The sequence below is a fragment of the Thermobia domestica genome, chromosome 5 (assembly GCF_964235325.1).
Source record: "Thermobia domestica chromosome 5, izTheDome1.hap1.1, whole genome shotgun sequence".
In the NCBI taxonomy this organism is placed as follows: domain Eukaryota; kingdom Metazoa; phylum Arthropoda; class Insecta; order Zygentoma; family Lepismatidae; genus Thermobia; species Thermobia domestica.
Window position 1 is genome coordinate 61,010,413 of NC_137458.1, and position 20,821 is coordinate 61,031,233.

A 20,821-nucleotide genomic window follows, 5' to 3' on the forward strand; every position below is an offset into this window, starting at 1 on the left:
GACCTATGCGTAGGAATGATTTCAGTGTAACTCCCCTTTTCAGCAGCAAGACTATATAAGACAGAACCTGCTGTTCGAAGTGAGACCCGGACAACTGATTAGACCGAGGAAAGTATTTCCACCGAGGATCGAATCCAGAACCTCGCACACAAAAGTCGCGTTTTGTTAAGGTTTATCCATTTTGATAATTATCTGAAAATATATGATGACACTGGCTGGGAAGTGCCACCGAGTTTGAGGGAATTAATGAACGAAGGGTGTTGCAGGTAAAAGCAAGCTGGAAAACCCTGCAAGGTTCGAACCTGAGATCCCTAGATTGATAACAAAGGACGATAACAAGTATTCTAGATAATAAGCTATTTAGCTTAAGAAACGAGAAAGTATATCGTCACAGAAATAAAGCCTTCCGATTGGATCAAATCAATGTAAATCAAAGCGAGTTTTGTTTAATGTTTCTCATGTTTCAAACATGCCTTTTATACATTCTTTATGCTTTTATTCTTCTACTACTTTATATTGAGCTCATTTGTGGCTATGCGGTTAGCGTACGCGCCTTTGGCGTGGGAGACCCGGGTTCGATTCCCGGCGGGAGCTCATGTGATTCGGATTCCACGTTAATCAGTAGGTCTACGTCTCATATAGCCTCGCTGCTGAACGGGACGTTAAACTCAAAATCAACTCAACTCAACTCTCCTACTTTATTAACTTACCCAAAGGCGTCTTTTCCAAAAGGTTCCTAAGAGAACAACCTGTATGTATATTTACCGTGCACTATCAATGCGAGCGATATGACTCGGTTGCCTGTGTTAGACGTTTCGACCTCTCTTTCCTCAAATGCTTTACCTTAATACTAAGAATTTAAAAGTTTGTTCTAGAAGTTTCAGTTTCGTTTTATTTACATGCATTTTTTGTTCTAAACCTCGAGTTGTGTTCTCTGCGAAATTTTTACACTTACAGGACACAATGGATATAATTATGCTTTATAGCCTATTATTTATAATTATTTGGATATTGGCGGCCACATAAAATAACAATAGGTTTTGCATAGAATAGTAACGTGTCTTTTCCGTCATGAACCCATATTTTATTTCATTATCTGCTTCATTTTTATTTCTAAATACTGCGCACAAGTCCTTAAACCTTTCGACCTCTCTACATTATTATCAGCCCTATTGACTGGAATACTTCCAGCGGCCTCGCGTAGCGTAGTCGCTAACGTTCTCGCCTTCAGTGCGAGCGGTTCAGGGTCCGATTCCCGGTGGGACACTCGGTCGAAAACGTGTAAAAAGCATTCACACCAGGCAAATGCCAGGATGGTACCTAACATATGATCCCAGGCTGCTTCCTTCTTTTCCCAATCCCTTCTTCCTTCCTTTTCCCCGGATAGTGTGCTCACCGAGAGACGTCATCCCTCAAACGCTACAGGCTAACATGTCTATAGATACCGGTAGCCTAGAACTATAAAATTCTAAAATCCTAAATACTTCCGGAAATAGATCTTAGTTTGTAACTATGTGAATTGGCACAATAATAGACCAACAAAATAACTAAGAATTACCATTCTAAAATGTTCTCGTTACCAAGTTATTGATTTAATCGAACCTTAATGGAGAGGTAAGCACTTTTGCTGTCGACTGTCCATTAAGTAAAATTATGCAAATTGCTTGCGAGTGAATTTACCTCTAGATGCAGCAATTCCCGGTTCAACTAACAAGGTAACCCCCCTTTGGATACATCAATTATTGGCGTAAATTCTGATTTCGACATCAAACTTCCATTGCACGGTTTCTGAGTGGATTCCCCAAGCGGTGATCACTCTGCGGCATCAAAGTCCTTTGATCTTACGAAACTTTTTGGTTGCTTGTCTCACCATTCTGCCGTTCTCTCTGATTAATTTATCGACGTGTGTTTCTTCTTCATCGTCTTACATGGTGATTTTCTGCTACGTTATAGAAAGCCATATTTACGCTCATGTTGAATAATGTAATAGATACGATGCAACTTTAACGAATGCGTTTCTCCCCCTTTTTACGAGAAAGAAATTATATCTAGACACCTTTGAAAACAATTTCTTCGTATTTGCTCTCGTTCACTGACTTGTATTGGTTTCCTATACTTTTTCAAGATATAAATATCATTTGAACACTTTTAAAAACAACTTCTTTGTATTTTTCTTTGTGTGTCTTTCTGTGTTTTCTTCAGTGACTTTTTGATTTCTCAGAAATAACAAGATAAAAATAGTATTTAAAGACTTTTAGAAAATACTTCTTTGTTTATTTGTTTTGTTCAATAACTTTTATTTTGATTTCTCTAATTTACAAGATAGAAGTAACATTTAAATACTTAGAGAAATAACTTCTTTGTTATTTCTTTTGTTCACTGATTTTTTGCTTTGATTTCTCCTAATTTATAAGATAGAAGTAACATTTAAATACCTTTAAAAATAACTTACTTGTTTATTTGTTTTGTTCGATGTCTTTTATTTTGATTTCTCTAATTTACAAGGTAGAAGTAACATTTGACTATTTTTAAAAATAACGTCTTTGTTATTTCGTTTGTTCACTGATTTTTTGTTTTGATTTCTCCTAATTTATAAGATAGAAGTAACATTTAAATACTTTTAAAAATAATTTACTTATTTATTTGTTTTGTTCGATGTCTTTTATTTTGATTTCTCTAATTTACAAGATAGAAGTAACATTTAACTACTTTTAAAAATAACGTCTTTGTTATTTAATTTGTTCACTGATTTCTTGTTTTGATTTCTAATTTATAAGATAGAAGTAACATTTAAATACTTTTAAAAATAGCTTCTTTGTTATTTATTTTGTTCACTATTTTGATTTCCCCTAACACTTAAATACTTTAAAAAAAAAACTTCTTTGTTATTTCTTTTGTTCACTATTTTGATTTCCCCTAATTTACAAGATAGAAATGACATTTAAATACTTTTTAAATCAACTTCTTTGTTATTTCTATTGTTCACTGTTTTGATTTCTCCTATTTTACAACGTAGAATTAACATTTAAATACTTTAAAAAATCACTTCTTTTTGTTATTTCTTTTGTTCACTGTTTTCTTATTTCCCCCTCATTTACAAGATAGAAGTAACATTTAAATACCTTTCAAAACAACTTCTTTGTTATTTAATTTATTTACTGATTTGTTTTAATTTCTTATAATTTAAAAGATAGGGATAACATTTAAACATGTTTAAAAGCAACTTCTCTAAGTTTTTCACTGACTATGACTAGAGAAAATTTCTCATTGAATCCATTTGGAAAAATACATTTTTCATTCTTTCTGAAAATGGATTTCGGTAAAAACAAATTTTACAATACATTCTTTTAATGTAATCATAATGTAGCGCACCTTATAAACTTCTAAATTGCTATATATGGGATATTAACGAAGCATTAGAACATTAGTCTTTTCTTATGAGACCATTTTCTACATGAGAAATCCTAATCCTATCTTGACATTTTAAACAACCAATCCTACTACTTTAATTATCTTTGACCGCTGCCAGTATTTGTATAACAAAGTTGGTGAATATGCCTTTCACTGTAATCGAGATAAGCACTCTGTGTGCATTTTTCTTCTCGCTTCTGTTTCTCCTTTGTATTAAGGGACTGTTAGCTTCTAATTAGTTTTACCACTAAACGGATTGGATTTAAGAGTTGATACTAAATTTAAACTTCCCTTTTATCTCATTTTGCTGACTGGCTTTGGGCTACGTGTGATCATGCAATATACTCGTTTTTCTTTCCAGCTCTCTTTTTCAAACACTTCATTTTAAACACCCACACAGATTTGAAATTTCAATAATAAATTAGAGAAAGTTTATAAAGATTTAATTACCTATTGTCACATTTATTTTTCCAACAAATATACTTCTTTTATTTTTCAAGAAATTTTATATATGGATTTTACATTATCATAGTTGGGATACTACAAAACTGTCTATTCGATTGCAACACGTCGATATAGAATTTGTATAGATTCCATCGAGAGCAAGGACGGGCGAGTCTGTCGTATAAAGCAGAAATAGTTACAGTATAATTTTTGAAACCATTTTATATCACTTTTATAAAGGTAACGAAGAAAATTCTGTCGCTTTTTGTGGAAGCCTGTGTTCAATTGGTCCTCACACCGTTAGTTGAATGCGAATGGAGATAAGGCGAAGGTCAGTTATTGGTGTGGGTATATCCAACATACTACCTGGTTGTGGCAGTTCAGTTACACCGTGAACTTGAGTAAGGACAGAGTAAACATGGGATCTCCACAGAGCGTCATAAGGGTGTGTATGCTGTGCCCGCTCAAACTTGGGTCAAACGCCGCTGCAGCGCGCGGGGTGAAAGATATACCAGGTCTTTGGTGGGGGTGTCACTCCTCCTCCCCCTCCCCCGCCCCCAAAGTTATGCAAAAATCGGTGCTACACGACATTACAAACTCCATACATGTTCAAAAACCAGGCTGGAGTGTTCAGTCCGAAGATGCTGTGATATTCAACAGAGGCGTGTGAAAGTGATACACGGAGAACACACAATTGCGAGCTATTTCCATTAACGAGCCCTGAAAAACTTCCAACAGAAAATTTAGACATGATTGAATGAACGCACGATACGGTACGGAATTGGTTTGTGAAATTTCGTTGGCTGGCACAATATGGAAAAATGGGTTCCTCGGCAGCCGACGAACAGGATGTTCTGATGAGCCCCTTAGGAACACCGTCGAAACAGACCTAAGAGAGTGTTCATTCAAGTGCAAATGAATTAGGCCCACATCATGTCATTGTCGTGCGGGGGCTTTGCGCAATCACCAAGGTGAAAAAAAAGTGGGTACCACTTAAGTTGTCACCAGCTAACAAGGATCGTCGTTTAGATATGTGTAGTTTTCTGAGAGGGCAGAATAAGTAGAAAAGTTTTCTGCGTCGGATTGTCACTTCTGATGAGAACTGGATCTGTTACGTCAATACGGACAGAATATTGGTTGGATCATGATTAACGTCTAGAATGGTTTCCAAAATGGTGTCATCAGAAAGACCCAGACAAAAGGGCGAGGAGAGAAAGGCCAGAGTCAAAAGAAACCTATATTAAAAGGGCCCGAGTCAAAAGAGGCCCGCGTCAAAACGGCCCCACGTTTAAAAAAGCCTTACATCAAAGCATAAACATGTTTATTATAACGAAATATTCTGTGGACATCAGCTATTTCATTTCTGTTGAAAGAACATACCTATAGATCTGTATACAGAATTAGTCAAACATATTGGAACAAGCCAGTAATAACGGGACGTGTGGATGGAGGAAAAGCAAATATTGCAAGTGGGTATTGTGGATATTTGGTATCACTGAATATTTTTAAATGGAAAGTGGTATGCGTGACACATCCGTTTAGGCCAGGATCTTTCCAGTCATTCACTTTTGCCCAATTACCATTCGTTTAAGAGATAGGGTATGCTAAATTTGATATTTGTATCTAGTCCTGATTAATGCCGACGAGACGAGGCGACACGAGGCATTTGTCTCGTCTTATAGCAGTTCTGTCTTGTAGTGTGCCTATGTGAAAGGTATCAGCCTCTCTTGTCTGTCGTCTCGAATTCGTGATGAGACGCGAGAAATTTATCGTAGCCCCACTGGTAGTGGCTGTTGTGTGCCACCAAGTCATAATAATGTTTGTAATGGTCGCAATACGGACTTTAATTGATATCAAGGAAGCAGTCTCTGATGTGGGGCCAATTAGATACAGTATATATTTCCCCTGAACCTTCAGTGACTCACGTTAACATCCGGTTATTATAAATTTTCAAAATTTTTGGTTTTCTGGTATGCTTGGTTGAATACAAGCCATTATGTTGACCTACTATGTTTAGTTATTATAGACCTATTATAAAAATGTATCAGTTTGGATACTTGTTTAAATTTGACATTTTTTTTGACACAACTACTCCAAACATTCGTGATTTGCATGAAAGTCCCACTCGACAAGTGTAATTACATAAGAGCGGAGCGGCCATCAAGACACGGACATCCTTATGAACAGAAGGAGAATTCACGTATTCTACACCTGTAGGGAATCTGATCGCATGACAACCTCTCCGTTCCCACATGTACAGTACAATTAAAAAAAAACTAACCACCCATCTTTGTCGCTGAAAAGCTCTGTACTCTTATTTACAATAGGATTTAAATCAAATAAATGTGAATTTTCTTTGCCCAATTGAGATTTTTTAAAAATATAGAATCGAAGTATTGAAATTTCCTGTGCATGACAATCAGAATATGGCATTTTGAAGCAAAGTGGTTGGCCAAGATCTTTTGAAAAAGACTGTACATCATTCGGCTTGTCAGGTCCGATTTTCTGTGTGATTTAACTCTATGACGATATGTTCATGAGTTATTTGGCATTACATTAGCGCCTTTGCCGTTTTTTAGCGCTTCTCACGTGAAAACAATAGGGATGCACAATTTTTTTTTTTTGAAAAATACCTTCTCGAAAAATGAATTTTTCGGAAACGAAAAGTGGTTCGATAAAGGATAAAGAAAAATCTGGAAAAACGAAAACGAAAAATATTTCGTAAAACGGAAAAAGAAAAAAAGGAAAATCGAAAAACGGAATTACCAAAAATCGAAAAACAGATTTTTCGAAAAAGGCCATCCCTAGAAAACAATGCCCCTTTCGACCCATGTTTATCACCTCCTTCTGTTTGGCGGGTGTATTGTATCATTTTTATACTAAGAAAAAATAAAATCAGCAGAATTTCATTGCAATTTATTTTATAATTACTTTTAATGGGATAAATTTATATAGATATGCTTTGAGAGCAGACTACCAAAACCAATGTTTGATATTCCAACTGAATAAACTGCAGATATTGTCAAGTATAAGAGAAGAATTTGACAAACTGAAGAATTCTTAAAAAAAAAGCGACAGGTTAGGTTTTCCTTGTTTTTCAATCTAGGAATTCTTTATCAATTTTCTTCAATGCCACATCGATAAGATCACCACGAAATGAAGTCCAATTTAAAGTATAACATGCTTTTACTGCGTCTTCGTATTTGGCAAATCCAACAGTAAATTCACAGGTTTCCTCATCCACATTTTCTTTGGTCACTTGTTTTACAATACCAAATGGTTTACATAGTATAACGATATCTTTTATGGTGGTGCTGGGCGACACATTAGAAATGACAATTGTGATTTCTTTAACTTCAAGTGGTTTCTTGTTTATCTTGTTGTTATTAATGAACTGACACGTATAAATTTTCCTTTGTGGTTTCCATTCCGTCTTTTTTCTCTTTGGATCATCTTCACACTGATTTTCTAAGACAACTTGTTTCAAAACCTTATGCATTTTTAATTTCAGATTTTTTCGATCTTTTGGCTTTTGTAGAATTTTTGAGTATTTTGCTTTCAGACGGGTTTTCTCTTCCTCCTTCATATTCCTCGTTCCTTTATTATGTGACTTTGGTATCTAGACAACACATAATTTGATCACAACAATACATTATTTTCCTTGTCTTGTATGATTGTTTACGTAGAACTCACTTTGTAAATTAACCCTTGCACTACCTAGGTATTTTTTTTTGTAACGGGGACGACTAAGGAGGGTATTTTGTGCTCACCTATTATGATTAAATACTTCGAAAATGAAACTAATTAGAAACTCTCACAAAATCTACAGTGATTGAAGTGAACAGTAACAGTACACGGTGTAAGACTAATACAGTAAAACCTGTCTTCAACGGACCCTTTATTAAACGGAAAACTGTTTTAAACGGAAATATTTCACGGTCCCATGAATTTTGGAGAACAAAATGTGTTAAAGTCCCTTCATTAAGCGGAAACTGTGTTACGCGGACAACGGAAAGAAAAATAATCATTTAACGGAAAATTCTGAGTTCCGGACTACAGCGTTTAGATGTTTAGACATTTTGTGAGACATATACATTACACTGTTTGCGATAAAATGTTCGTTCTTTTGTTAAATATTTCTGGACAGTGTTGACCTTCCCCAACCACTACTCATATTCACCCCCACAAATTGTCCTTAATCCCCGCAACTTAATCAAGAATTATAAGGAATGTCGGAAAGAAGAAAAAGAGATAGAGGAAAAAGAGGAATACGATACCGAGTTCCAAGAAGAGTGTAGAATAAATACATATCAAAATGCTCTCAGAAGTTTAAAGGAACTGCAAAAATTTACCTTACGGAAAAGTTATTCTGATTCACTTAGTATAATTTCTCAGGCTAAAGTGTATGCGGAAAGTCAAGCAGCAATGTACACAGAAAACCCTGCTTCGCTATTAGAAAAATAAAGATAACGTGTGCATAGTATATTTTGTATTCATTTTAATTTTTTCCGTGTATTTATTCGTAGAAGAAAGAAGTACTGTAATCGAACAATGTACGTACAGCAATATATTTTCTCAGTATGTCCCTTTATAAGCATGTATTTAAAAAAAAAAGAAAGAAAGGAAAGGTCTACCTCCACTAAGCGGAAACCTGACTTTAACGGAAATTTTTGCAAGTCTCGCTCGATTCCGCTAAAGACAGGTTTCACTGTATCTATTTATTATGCTGCCACGTAAGAGTGACAAGTCTAAATGTCAGACACATCTCCTACCAACGCGGCGGGTGTGGGTACTTTGTGCCCACCAACTTAAAATAGCAAACTTTATGAGACACACTAACGTAACGACCGTAAGGTAAACGCTTTAGCTTAAAATGTTGAGCAAGAACATATTTTCTTACGATTAGAGGAGTAATTAGAAAAAAAAAATATGTTGAGATGGACACAAAGTACCCCCTTCCCCGTTGGTAGTCCGAGGGTTAAATAAACTCTACAATACATGTCTGTCACTATCATTTAAAGAAAGAAAGAAAAACTCAAAAGATGAGATATTACTACAGTGATCGCAAAGAGTCGTGAAGCTTGACTTTAAATCTGCCAATTTCAGCATCCAATAGAACGCAAGGATGTATCCCGGTTGTTAACCGCTCCCCATGAAATTTTTGCCAGTGTTGCATTGGTGTAGTGCTATACGGAGAACATCTCCAAGGGTACAGTGTTGTTGCATTGCCACTTGTTTTGTTTATTTTTGTTGTTGTCGTTATTTTGTATTTTTGCTATTATTATTATTATTACCGTTTAATCCGAGTAATTCTTACTGTTCGTGTTATTATTATTTAAATACTGTTCATTTGTCGCTTGTGCGTCATGTCTTCGAAGTCTGGCAACATTGTTAGTGAACTTTTGTTTTTTCACATTTTTTCAAGTGTGCGTTTGGAAGGCAACTGTACGAGTCGCACTGAATTCTTATATGACACATCACACATAAGACAAAGCAGTCCTATAATTGGGTGTAGAGGCCAGGCTTCTCGAGTCATTGCGGTCACTATAATCGATAATCCTCATTTAGCTGAACAAAGTGATATGGATCAATGTAAACTACGGGTGCACTCACATGCTTGTCCACCGGGTCTGTCCGCCCCGCCCCCCCCAGAAAACTTCGTAGCTTGGCATACATTTGTACACTTTCTTATTAAAATTATACTCGTTTAGCAGAGAAATGATCGATGTAGCCTGAAGATTTGATCCTACACTTCATGAATACTCTTTCTTTTCTTGGGGCCGCGGTGGCTCAGTGGTAGAGCGTTCACCTCTGGTGCTTGGGGTCCCGGGTTCGATCCCAGCCCCCGCCAAGTGAACTTTGTTGTGGAAAAACACCGTGTGCGTGGGTTTTCTCGGGGTTCTCCCGTTTCCTCCCACTTTCTTCATTCCACCATTTCATTCATTACCCATCATCACCATCTCCTCTAGCCCAACCGGCATAACCGTGGGACGTAAAACTCACAGATTTCATTTCATTTCTTTCTTTTCTTATAAAAGCAATCTAGTTTTTCTTTATTTTATTTTATTTTTTCTAAGCATATATGTGGAATATTTAGCTGCTTATCGTCTTTTCGGGTGAAGAATAACACAGATTTAATGCTACACAAACATAGTGTCTTATAGTATCGTTTCCCCCCCAATTTTAGGAGCACACGGTAGCTCAATGGTAGAGCACTTGTCTCTTGTGCGTGGGAGCCCTGGGTCGATTCCCGGTCAACTAAGTTTGTCATGGACAACATCATGTCCGGAGTACTCCCGTTTCTTCCCATTTTCTTTCCTTCAATTCTTCCATCATTCATTTGCCTTAATCATCATCTCCCTTAGCCTAAATGGCCTAAGCATGGGACGTTAAAGTGAAAGATTTCATTTTATTTCACGAGCTACTTTGTAACTAAGCAGTTACTGTACTTGCTTTTGGCGTGGGAGACCCGGGTACGATTCCCGGCGGGAGCTCATGTGGTTCGTATTCCACGTTAATCAGTAGGTCCCGTCTCGTATAGCCTCGCTGCTGAAAGGGACGTTAAACTCAAAATCAACTCATTTCATTTCACTTTCTTTCTCAAATTTTGAACCTCTCGTAACCAAAAATTTTTCAATACGCACCTGTAGTGAATCCATCACGCGTAGTTTTCGATAAAAATAAAAAAAAATGGTGCTATACGAGAATCATGCCGCCTATCAAGGTGGAACTGATACTAAAATAAATTCTAATCAAGCTTTCCAATATGACACTGGTAAAGTAATAGTGCGTACATAATATAGTTAATGAGATAATGCTCAAAATTATCATGAATTATGTAACTATAATTTGGTTTAACTATCGAATTTGATACATACTAGGTGTGTTAAAAAAAAACAACGAACTTTTGAAATAGCACATCAGCGGGTACAGAAAGCGCGCTGCGACTACTGAGAGCTTCTAGCAGCAGGTTTAAACAACAAACTGCCATTTGTCCTCGTTTTGCTGTGACCGTTAGTCCCTGAGCTACAGCAGCTGAATTGAACACGTTCATAAACCGTTCTTCGGATTACTGACAAAATGACAATGAAAGAGCTTGGAGAACGTGTGTCTGTGTGAAAGTTTGCTACAAACTTGAGAAAACTTTCACAGAGACATGTTAATTGCGTTTCAATTCATTCGGGATCTCCTCCATTCGGGATCTCCAAACAAGGCACACATGAATGTTCAAAGATCAAGGTGATATTGGTTGTTTTGTGATTGGAAAAGCAATGCCCATCATGAATTTGTATCACGTGGTCAGATGGTAAACAAACACTTGTACTAGGAAATTTTAGAGCGTTTCAGAATTGCGCAGGAAGAGCTCTGAATTGTGGGAAAGCTAGACTTGCATAGTTTTCTGGCTCATGCGTCGCTCCTCATCTGCAGTTATCTGGCAAAATATCAGACTACCTTTTGCCTCGTCCACCCTATTGTCCGAACCTAGGCCCGGAAAACTTTTTTCCTGTTTCCACAACTTAAAACTATTTTGAAACCACGTCGTTTCCAAACTATAGAGAAGATTCAGGATAATGCGACAGATATCTGCGTGCCATCCCAGAAAGTGAGTTCCAGAAGGCTTTTCAAAAATGGAAGAAACCTTGGGAACGGTGTATTGTTAGTAGAGGGGACTACGTTTAGACCCAGTGCTTAAAATTTTGTAAATTGAACAATACAGATTTTTATAGCAAAAAATCAGTTTTTAACACACCTTGTATATCAGTCGATAGATTACATGGAGCTGAACAAGATCACACTTGAGGGTAAATTCTCATGCGTCGTTTTCGAGAAAATCGAAAAATTAGTTTTTAGTTGCTAAAAAGAAATCGGTTGTTGCTAAATATGATGGATTATTTTCGTTCTGCTAGAATAGATTGTTGATTTGTTTAACCTTTTATGTACTGTATATGTTTTAAAAATACATTGCTAAGTCATATTTTTTTAAAATTAGTATACTACTGTACAATTGATTATAACATATGTATTTCTTAAATTTAGGGGTTGGTGGGGCAATTATCTTCAGTGCCCTTCCCAAATGACGCCACTAAACTGAGCACATTAATATGATTGAGAGTTAATCCTCAATGAGTAGTTATCGGTAAAATCGAGAAAGAAACTAGTTTCATGACTCTAAGAAGTATGTCTTTCATTGCCAATAATTCTAACTGATAGTTTTACATTGCTAATAATGGTAACTAATAGTCTTTGATGCCCAATAATGGTAACTGATAGCTTTTCAGAAGATGTAAGTTCCAGAATATCGCAGGCTAAACAAGCATTCAATAGGAAAAGTGGACTGCTAACATGAAGAAATGTGTCCTTGGACGTTCGAAAACGATTTATTAAGACTCTGGTATCGAGCGTGGCGCTTTACCGGTCAGAGACGTGAACATTGAGAAAAGCTGGAAACATTTGAAATGTGGTGTTGGCACAGACAGAATGCTGCTCATATCATGGACCAAAGGAAAAGGAATGAAGACGTACTAAAGGAAGCCAATGAAAGACGACAGATCATGAAGATAATAGGAAAAAAAGAAACAACATGCTTGGCCATCTTATTCGGCACTCCGATTGAATCATCGTGTTGATAAAGGGAAAGGCAGAAGAGAAAGACCAAGGATAGAATATCTAGATGCAGTCATAAAGAAGAGAACTTATCAGAGTATAAAACAGCTCTCCCGGGAGAGAGAAAAGTTTTAAAATTTCCATATTGCCCACCAATCTACGGTTGAGGTGAGAAAAGAGAAGATAACCTTTCAAGGCCAATAATGGTAATTATTTGTTTTAATGACTAATAATGGTAATTGACAGTTATTTTATGGCTGATAATGGTAACTGATAGTTTTCCATGACCGATGATGGTAATTGATAGTTTTTTATGGCCAATAATGGTAACTGGAAGTTTTTCATCGCCAATAATATGGATAGTTTATATTCTGCTGGAACATATATTTATTCATTTGTATATTTGTATGTAAAAACACATACTGTTAACTATCAGATTATGTCTATTGTTATTTGTTGTCTTCTAACGGTGAGACAGACTATCCTGGCAGTTACACATACAGTATTGTAATAATTAGTAATTATATATATATATGGCCGGATTTAGGGGGTGCAAAGGTGCACGTGCATCCCTCTTCGTTGTAAATATACACTATCTAAAATGAGAAGCTAGCAGCGAAAATAGCAATACTTTCCGAAACTTTCTGGCATCATGATTCCGTTTGGAGCTTAAAAGAAAGTAGAGCTTTGCAGAGACAATAGTTTAAGTTGATTTTCTAAAGATTCAAGAAAAAGGATTCACCAAGCAAAAAATTAAAACATTTCTCAAGTAGGGAAGGAAACAGAAACCAGGAGGAGAGAACATTTTTTCCCCCTACATAACACTTGTGACCCTCTTGTTCCGTTCAATGCATCAGTGTTGTCAGAGGTAAAGAATATTGTCACATTTCACTTTAGATAATATTGTCACATTTCTAACAAAATTTACAATTACTTCATATATTTTTTTGAAGTTCCAAAGTACATGCAGAAAAACTTCTTACCTGATGTTGTTACAACTTTTTTGTCTACGTATTCATCTTCAGACGCATCTTGACTACGATATGCTGGAATAGTTGAAAGACATGTAAGTACCATTACGCCATCAGACCCTGCATGGCTCTTCTCCACTTGGAACTGCAAGGGAACAGTTGTTGTGTAGAGGATCGCTCCGTAACTGAGTCGAGAATTTGGCAGTGAATCTTTGTCTACCTGAAATAAAATGTGTCATTAAAGTAAAATAATGAATACGATCATGTACGAGTAATTTACGTTTGTTTTACATCATGGAATCATAAATTACTTTTCAAAGGTTAATAATACACATATATAAAAAGTAACGATAGGACGAAAATCGAAAATTTTAAACAAATTGCTATTTTCTCGAAAACCCCTCTAATGATTCTGTTTATTTTTTTTTAACAATTTAATTTAATAATTTTATTTATGATATATATGTAGCACCATTTGTACCTTACAGAATTAAAGGAATATTTTGATGATGAGGCTGACATGTTTAACACATATGTTAACTTATGTTTAACTTACATATGTTTTCGTGATAATTCAAACTTTCAAAATACGAGTATCAGTCTCCTAGATTTTCATAAATAACTATAAAGGTGATCCTAAATCTTCAAAATAAGTACAGATAACGATCCCTAAAGTTCATATATGAATTTTTGAGAACATACTGTCCCTAATCGATATATCACATGGCTACCTTTCCATTTCAAACAATATCACATATTTCAAAATGGCGGATTTCAAGATGGCGGCGGAGGTTCGTGATCTACTCTCCCCATTTTTCTTTTGCCAATATGTGAAAATACCACCGTTTGCGTTGCCTATCTTTCACCATTTTCGCAATTCAACAGTTCATTCGATGTATTTCAATAACATGGCATAGCCCTTCTCCCACCAACTTTGACCCCTTCCCACTTCGTTTCTTATGGCGTTCAGTCGCTATAACTTTGTACATGTAAATATTTTCACATCTTCTATCAGGTTCACTAAGTTTCATCCCGCAACTCGATTCATCCATTTGGACCCTTTATTTGTGAATTATTTTTCGCGCAATTTCCTCAAAAATGGCGCGGCCGATTTTTGAAAATGAAATGAATGAAATCTTTCGGCTTAATGTACCACAATTTTGCGCTCTAAGCTAAGGAAGACAGATGATTAAAGCAAGTGAATGATAATAGAAGATTGGTGGAGTGAAAATGTTGAAGGAAAAGGGAAAACAGAACACTATTTTTCACCACAAATTTACTTGGCCGGGGATCGAACTAGGAACACTATGCACCTGAGGTAAGCGTTCTACCACTGCACCACCGTGTCCTCCTCAGTCGATTTTTATTCATAAAAAGGGTCTAAATATTGATTTTCATAAATAAATACGTTGCTATTACCTATTAGTATATATGGTAGAGTGTCTTCTTCGTACTTAATCGAAACAGAAATGCTATTAACTTCTGTTCAGGTCAGAAGGGTAATGAAGTATATTATTTCAGGTAAAAATGGCGCCAGTGGAGCTAAAATATTTCTCACCTACGGCTTCAAAATACTTAGAACCGGTCCTGGGCAGAGGTGTTCATTCTCCTCAAGGGTTTGGGCGCAAATCCCAAATTTAATCTTTTGTCTCCAAATATATGTTTCCCCCCCAATTCTTCATTCTTCTCTCAGATGTACTTACCCCCCCAGTTAACCATTCTTCTCCCAAATTTATTATCACCCAAATTTACTTTTCTTCCCCCAAAATTTAATATTCTCCTAATAAATTTAGCCTTTTGCCCCCAAATATATCTTTCTCCCCTCAAATTTTCATTTTTCTCTCAAAAGTAGTTTCTCCCAAATTTTCCATTCTTCTATAAAATTTACTATTGTCTTCCAAATTTACTGTTCTCCCCCAAAATTACTATTCCCCTACCAAATTTACCTTTCTCCCCCAATTTTCCATTCTTCTCTCAAATGTTCTTTCCTCCCAAATTCACTATTCTTCCCCAAAATTTATTATTATCTCCAAAATTTACTCTTCCCTCCCGAAAATTTACTATTCTTCTACCAAATTTACCTTTCTCCTTCATTTTACCCATTTTCCTGCCAAATATACCCTTCCCCCTTAATGTTTTATTCTTCTCTCAAATTTATTTCCCCCTAAATTTACCATTCTTCCCCCAAATTTATTATTCTCTCTCAAATTTAATTTTCCTTCCCCAAAATTTGGCACTCGCCTACCAAATTTACCTTTCTTCCCCCAGATTTACCATTCAGTCCCCCAAATATGCATTTCTGCCCGATTTTTCATTCTTGTCTCAAATTTACTTTACTCCACCAAATTTATTATTTACTCTCAAATTTAATTTTCCCCCAAAATTTACCACTCTCCTATCCAATTTACCTTTTTTTTTTTTACCATAAATTTACCAATCTGTTCCCAAAATATACAAGAATGAACCCAGCAAATTTTTCTTGGGGCCGCGTGTTTTCTTCCAGGAGGTCGGAGTTTACGTGCTAAATGCCAACTGAAAGTCTTGTTTATGAATGTGAAAGCATTAATAACTCACCATCCATAGACTACACATATTATTATTATTATTATATGCAGTTGAAACAGGTTTAGGCACCGTGCAAAATTAGAATCACAGGCTATACCAATAAACTATTCATTAGAAAATAAGTTTTAGGAAGTCCATTTCTTTGTATTTTCATTCAAATGTGTAAAATATGGTAAAAATGAAAAAAAAAATCGATCGATGAAGGAAAATATGAACACTCTTAAACATAGTAGGCTAATAAAATAGCAACTGAATGCATCCAGTTCGGTAAATGAGAGCAACGAAGTTTATTTAGCTAGTACCAATGGCGTAGGCAGGGCGCTATTCCTATTCACGCCATCCTCCCTTTAGTACAACGATTCCGAAATGGATTCTGCTTTCATGTAATAGGTTCCATTTCTGAACCCGATATTGCGACTCTTTTATAGATTTAATTTGTCACGAAAAACAAGCATCTGGAGACGCGAATTTCACTATTTGGTAATGTCGCAGATGAAGAACCATGGAGTTGATCTACCAATCTATCAAATAGTTACAACAATTATTTCATTGCCCGAAAATTTATCCTATGCTATTAAATAACCCGCATAATACATATGCAATGTTGGTTGCATACAAACAAGTATGTTCTTTGGAACAACCAGAAACATGCACACATTTTGAACTCCTTCGCCAATCCATTCGAACCGAAAATCGAAAAACGGCTTCGTATGCTATTAGATCTTGTAATAGGATAAATTATCGACGTTTTTTTTTTTTTTTTTTGAATGGTGGTACTTGGCGATTCTTTTCTATGATTGTAAAGCTGATGACACATGGATATAGGCACACCTCGCCTAGTAAGGAAAAATAAATTAATTATTTTTTAAAAAAATAAAAGTACTCACAGCATAACATGACATCTCATATGTTTCCTATCTACTCTTATTTAATGTTCTTACTGCTTTTTTTTCGTTGAAGAAGCTACAAAAAAAAAAAAAAAAAAACTCTTACAGGAAAAGTTTGTTTCATTAGTATCGACCGTTTTGCCATATTGCTTTTGAGGGAAGAAAATACGAAAAAAAGAAAACTGTTGGCAAGACGATTTACTGACACTTGCATTGCCTTAAGTGAGTTTTTTCCCTCCTTGCTCTCAGAGCTACTGTAATTTATGAGTTGAAGAGTGTTATTATAACGGCTAAACCTCCTCCAAAGTTTCCCCATTCACGTGAATTGCCCCCAAGAGGAAGAGAACCAGTTTCTTCAAGCACATAGGCTACGGACAATCTGAAGTCAACAAGTTTTATAATCTCCAGAGGAAACAGTTAAGGGAGAACAGCACTTTTTTTTTGTTTTTACAAGACTATTTAGTTTTCCCTTGCATCTTTCCTTTTATTTTCACAATTTTACTCTCCGAAATTGAGAATATTTTGCTTTAAAAATTAATTGTTGCGTACTAATTACATTAATTACTTCCTTAATTTTACGCTAAGGAATCTTTAGTAAAGAACAGTAAACATATAACATCAAAATTAATATTATAACTCAACCTCTAACTTAGTCTTTGAATGAATTGCTTTCAGTGCATTAAGAGGATAATAGAATTTTCACTGAGTCAAAAACAAAAGACTGGTCAGGGTAACGAGTTAAAATTAACTTATCGCTTAAATACCTAACGTGTAGTTAAAAGATATTACTGTTTCACTAAAGTATACAGAGAAAAGGAAACTTATTTGACGTAAGTAAAAACGTAGGTTACATGCGTAAATCCTGTAGTTTTTGGACATAACGTTATGTATGTAACATCCTGGAGCAAACACATAACTGAAAATGCATGCTTTGAGAATTTCGTATAATTGTAGATAGGCAATAAGGATCTCACATACAAATGGACGTATATAACATATAGCTGGCGTATGTAACATACGTATTATTATGAGGTATTTTGTCTGTTAGCAAGTCTTGGGACTTTTTTAAATTTTAGGTTTGGACCTGCAAATGTTTCTTCCACTTTCTCGATGTTCAGCTTCTTTTAACTCCCAATATTTTCATCTATTTTTTCAAATCAAAGATCAGTTGTGTTCTTCTTTTTATTCTTCATATTCCTTGTTTTCCTTCCATCTTTCCTTCTATAGCCGTATGAAGAAGACAATTTCTTCGCAAGATATATCCAATCCAATTAGCCTTCCTGCGAAGGATGCTGGCTGAAAGCGCCCTCTTTTGTCCTATCCATTTTAAAACAACTTTGTTACTCTCTCCATTCATTTTATCTTCTCCCTCTTCCTCCAACACCACTGTGTTATATGGAAGATTTGCTAGATGCCAGACATCCTCGAGCGACATAATATAACATCTAAGTTGGAAAAAGTCAGTATGTAGGTAGCATATGGATAATATGCTCCGTACAAATTTTCGTAGTAAACACATGGATTTCGTATATTTGTGCAATATATCGCTGTCCGGGTAACGGATTTTTCTCAGGGTATGCTTTCATTTAGCTTAACAGATCTTAACAGTTCTGTAGACTAGTTATACATAACAAATCATTAAACAATCTGTAAATTTTAGAATGATACCAATTAAATATATCAGGTAATGGCAAATAATATACGATATTGAGTTGGAAAAGCTTACCAGCCGCAAAATCCAAATTGTATTACCTAGTGCTAAGTACAAGAGACGGACTGACCGCTATTTTTCAAGGATCAATCGACTCTTTGAACGTCTCAGCGATCATAAATAACTTTCTATGCAAGATTAATAATAAGACTAGGCTTTACGCAATATGAATGGGAGTGAGGAACGGCGGAATCTTCATAACGAGGAACTACATAATTTATATCGTTTACCAAACATTGTTAGGACCATCAAATCTAGGACGTTCAGGTGGACAGGTCATGTTGCCAGAATGGAAGAAAGTAGAAATGCTTTCAAAGTTTTAACTGGAAGTCCAATCAAAAAACGACCATTAGGAAGACGTAGGCGTAGATAGGAGGAAAATATTAAGGTGAATCTCACAGAAATAGAAATACAAAGTAGAAGCTGGATCCAGTTGGCTAAGGATAGAAGTCAATAGAGAGCTTTTGTGAACGCGGCATTGAACCTTCGAGCTCCATACGCTGTAGAGTTAGTTAGTTATTAGACTTTAAGCTCCACTGTGGGCGCACAATTAAGCTTTATGAGTTTTCCCGTCGTTTATGCTATTGACGGTTCTCCTTACGGAGAGATGAGTTTGGTAGTTTGTTCCGTCGAAAGTAAAGTTTTTAATATTTTCGAATTCTTCATTAATTGCATATTATGGAGATATATTTTTTTAAAATAAATAAATTATAAGCGTGAAAGTGGAACAGTACGAATTAGTTGAATTAGTTAAAAGGAGTGCCGACAAAAATTACAAAACTTCCAAAATGTGGGGCAGTATTTTTCAACGACGCAGGCAGAGAACTTTCTCCATGACGACCACTAACGCTGACCAAAATTTGGTGAAGATTGGGCAAAACCTAGTCTGATCTACACTTGGGGAATGGTAAGGTGTTGCACCACCACCTACTGGAGTCACCCTCTTCTCGCCGGGCGGGTGTTGCACTAATTTCAAATTTCTACATTCAAGAATTTCGAATATTTGATGAACGAAAAAAAGTTCTCCTTTCACTTCTTAGAATCAAAGTTTGTATAACTCAACTTTTTCCCTCAGTCTTTAAGGTTCGAGTAGAATATTTGTGAAAAAAAAAAAAAAAAATCAAGTCCCTACTCATTATAATACAGAACGGGCGAACGTAGAAAAACGTTTTTTCTCCTTACCTCCTTACGGGCCGAAAATCACAAAATCCCGCTCTATCTACAGCCTAACCTTTAAGGAAAGGGGGCACGGTGACTCAGTGGTAGAGCACTTACCTATAGTGCGTGAGGTCCCTGGTTCGATCCCCGGCTAAGTAAGCTTGTAGTGGATAACACCGTGTACGTAGATTTTCTCAGGATACTCCCTTATTTCCTTCTACATTTTCATTCCACCGATTCTTCAATTATAATTCACTTGCCTTAATCATTCATCTGCTTTGGCCTAAAGGGGATAAACGTGGAACTTTAAACTGAAACATTTCACTTCATCTAACACAAACTTTTCGTAGTTCTGGTGAACGGCAAGAGAGAAAGAAAAAAATGAAATGAAATCTTTTTTAAGTTTTACGTCCCACGGTTATGCCGGTGAGGCTAAAGGAGACGGTGATAATGAGAGATGAATGAAAATGGTGGAATGAAGAAAGTGGGAGGAAACGGGAGAACCCCGAGAAAACCCACGAGCACGGTGTTTGTCCACCACAAAGTTCACTTGGCGGGGGCTTGGACCTGGGACCCCAAGCACCAGAGGCGAACGCTCTACCACTGAGCCACCGCGCCCCCCGAGAGAAAGAACGATTGAAGTTCCTTTTATTCCTAGGGGTTGAATTTTGTGAAACCTCGCCTTATCTACAGGCTTGGGTTTAGGAAGATTATTTATACACAATTACTTCAAGTACTTACATCCAATGATTCTCGAGATCTGTTGATGAGTGAGTCAGTGGATATATGATGTTTCATGAACATACGACTGTGAGACATATAAGAAGTAATTTTAAGAGTAAATTGTAGCAAGTTTTTTTGAGATCTTGCGTATTGTATGCCATTATAATTTCTAAAAGCACATATCAATTTTACTCTTGTCATTTTCAACACATTTCTCTCTAAACTTACATGGATATTTTCTACGGCCTTGCTAAAGAATTCAGCAGATACAGCAAATTAGACTTCATAAATCTTATTGACATTAGGTTATTTTGCCCACTTCCATAAACATGAGAATTAGATCCGGG

The 20,821-nt window shown here is 36.1% G+C and overlaps 1 protein-coding gene across 1 annotated transcript in view; it reads right to left on the reverse strand.

Moving 5' to 3' along the window:
- LOC145685106 (cell adhesion molecule 3-like) overlaps positions 1-20,821 on the reverse strand; it is a 383,448-nt gene that overhangs the window by 13,395 nt on the left and 349,232 nt on the right. The window contains exon 4 of the mRNA XM_081757451.1: positions 13,443-13,650. Coding sequence (XP_081613577.1) covers positions 13,443-13,650 — 208 coding nt within the window. The remainder of the gene's footprint in view (positions 1-13,442; positions 13,651-20,821) is intronic.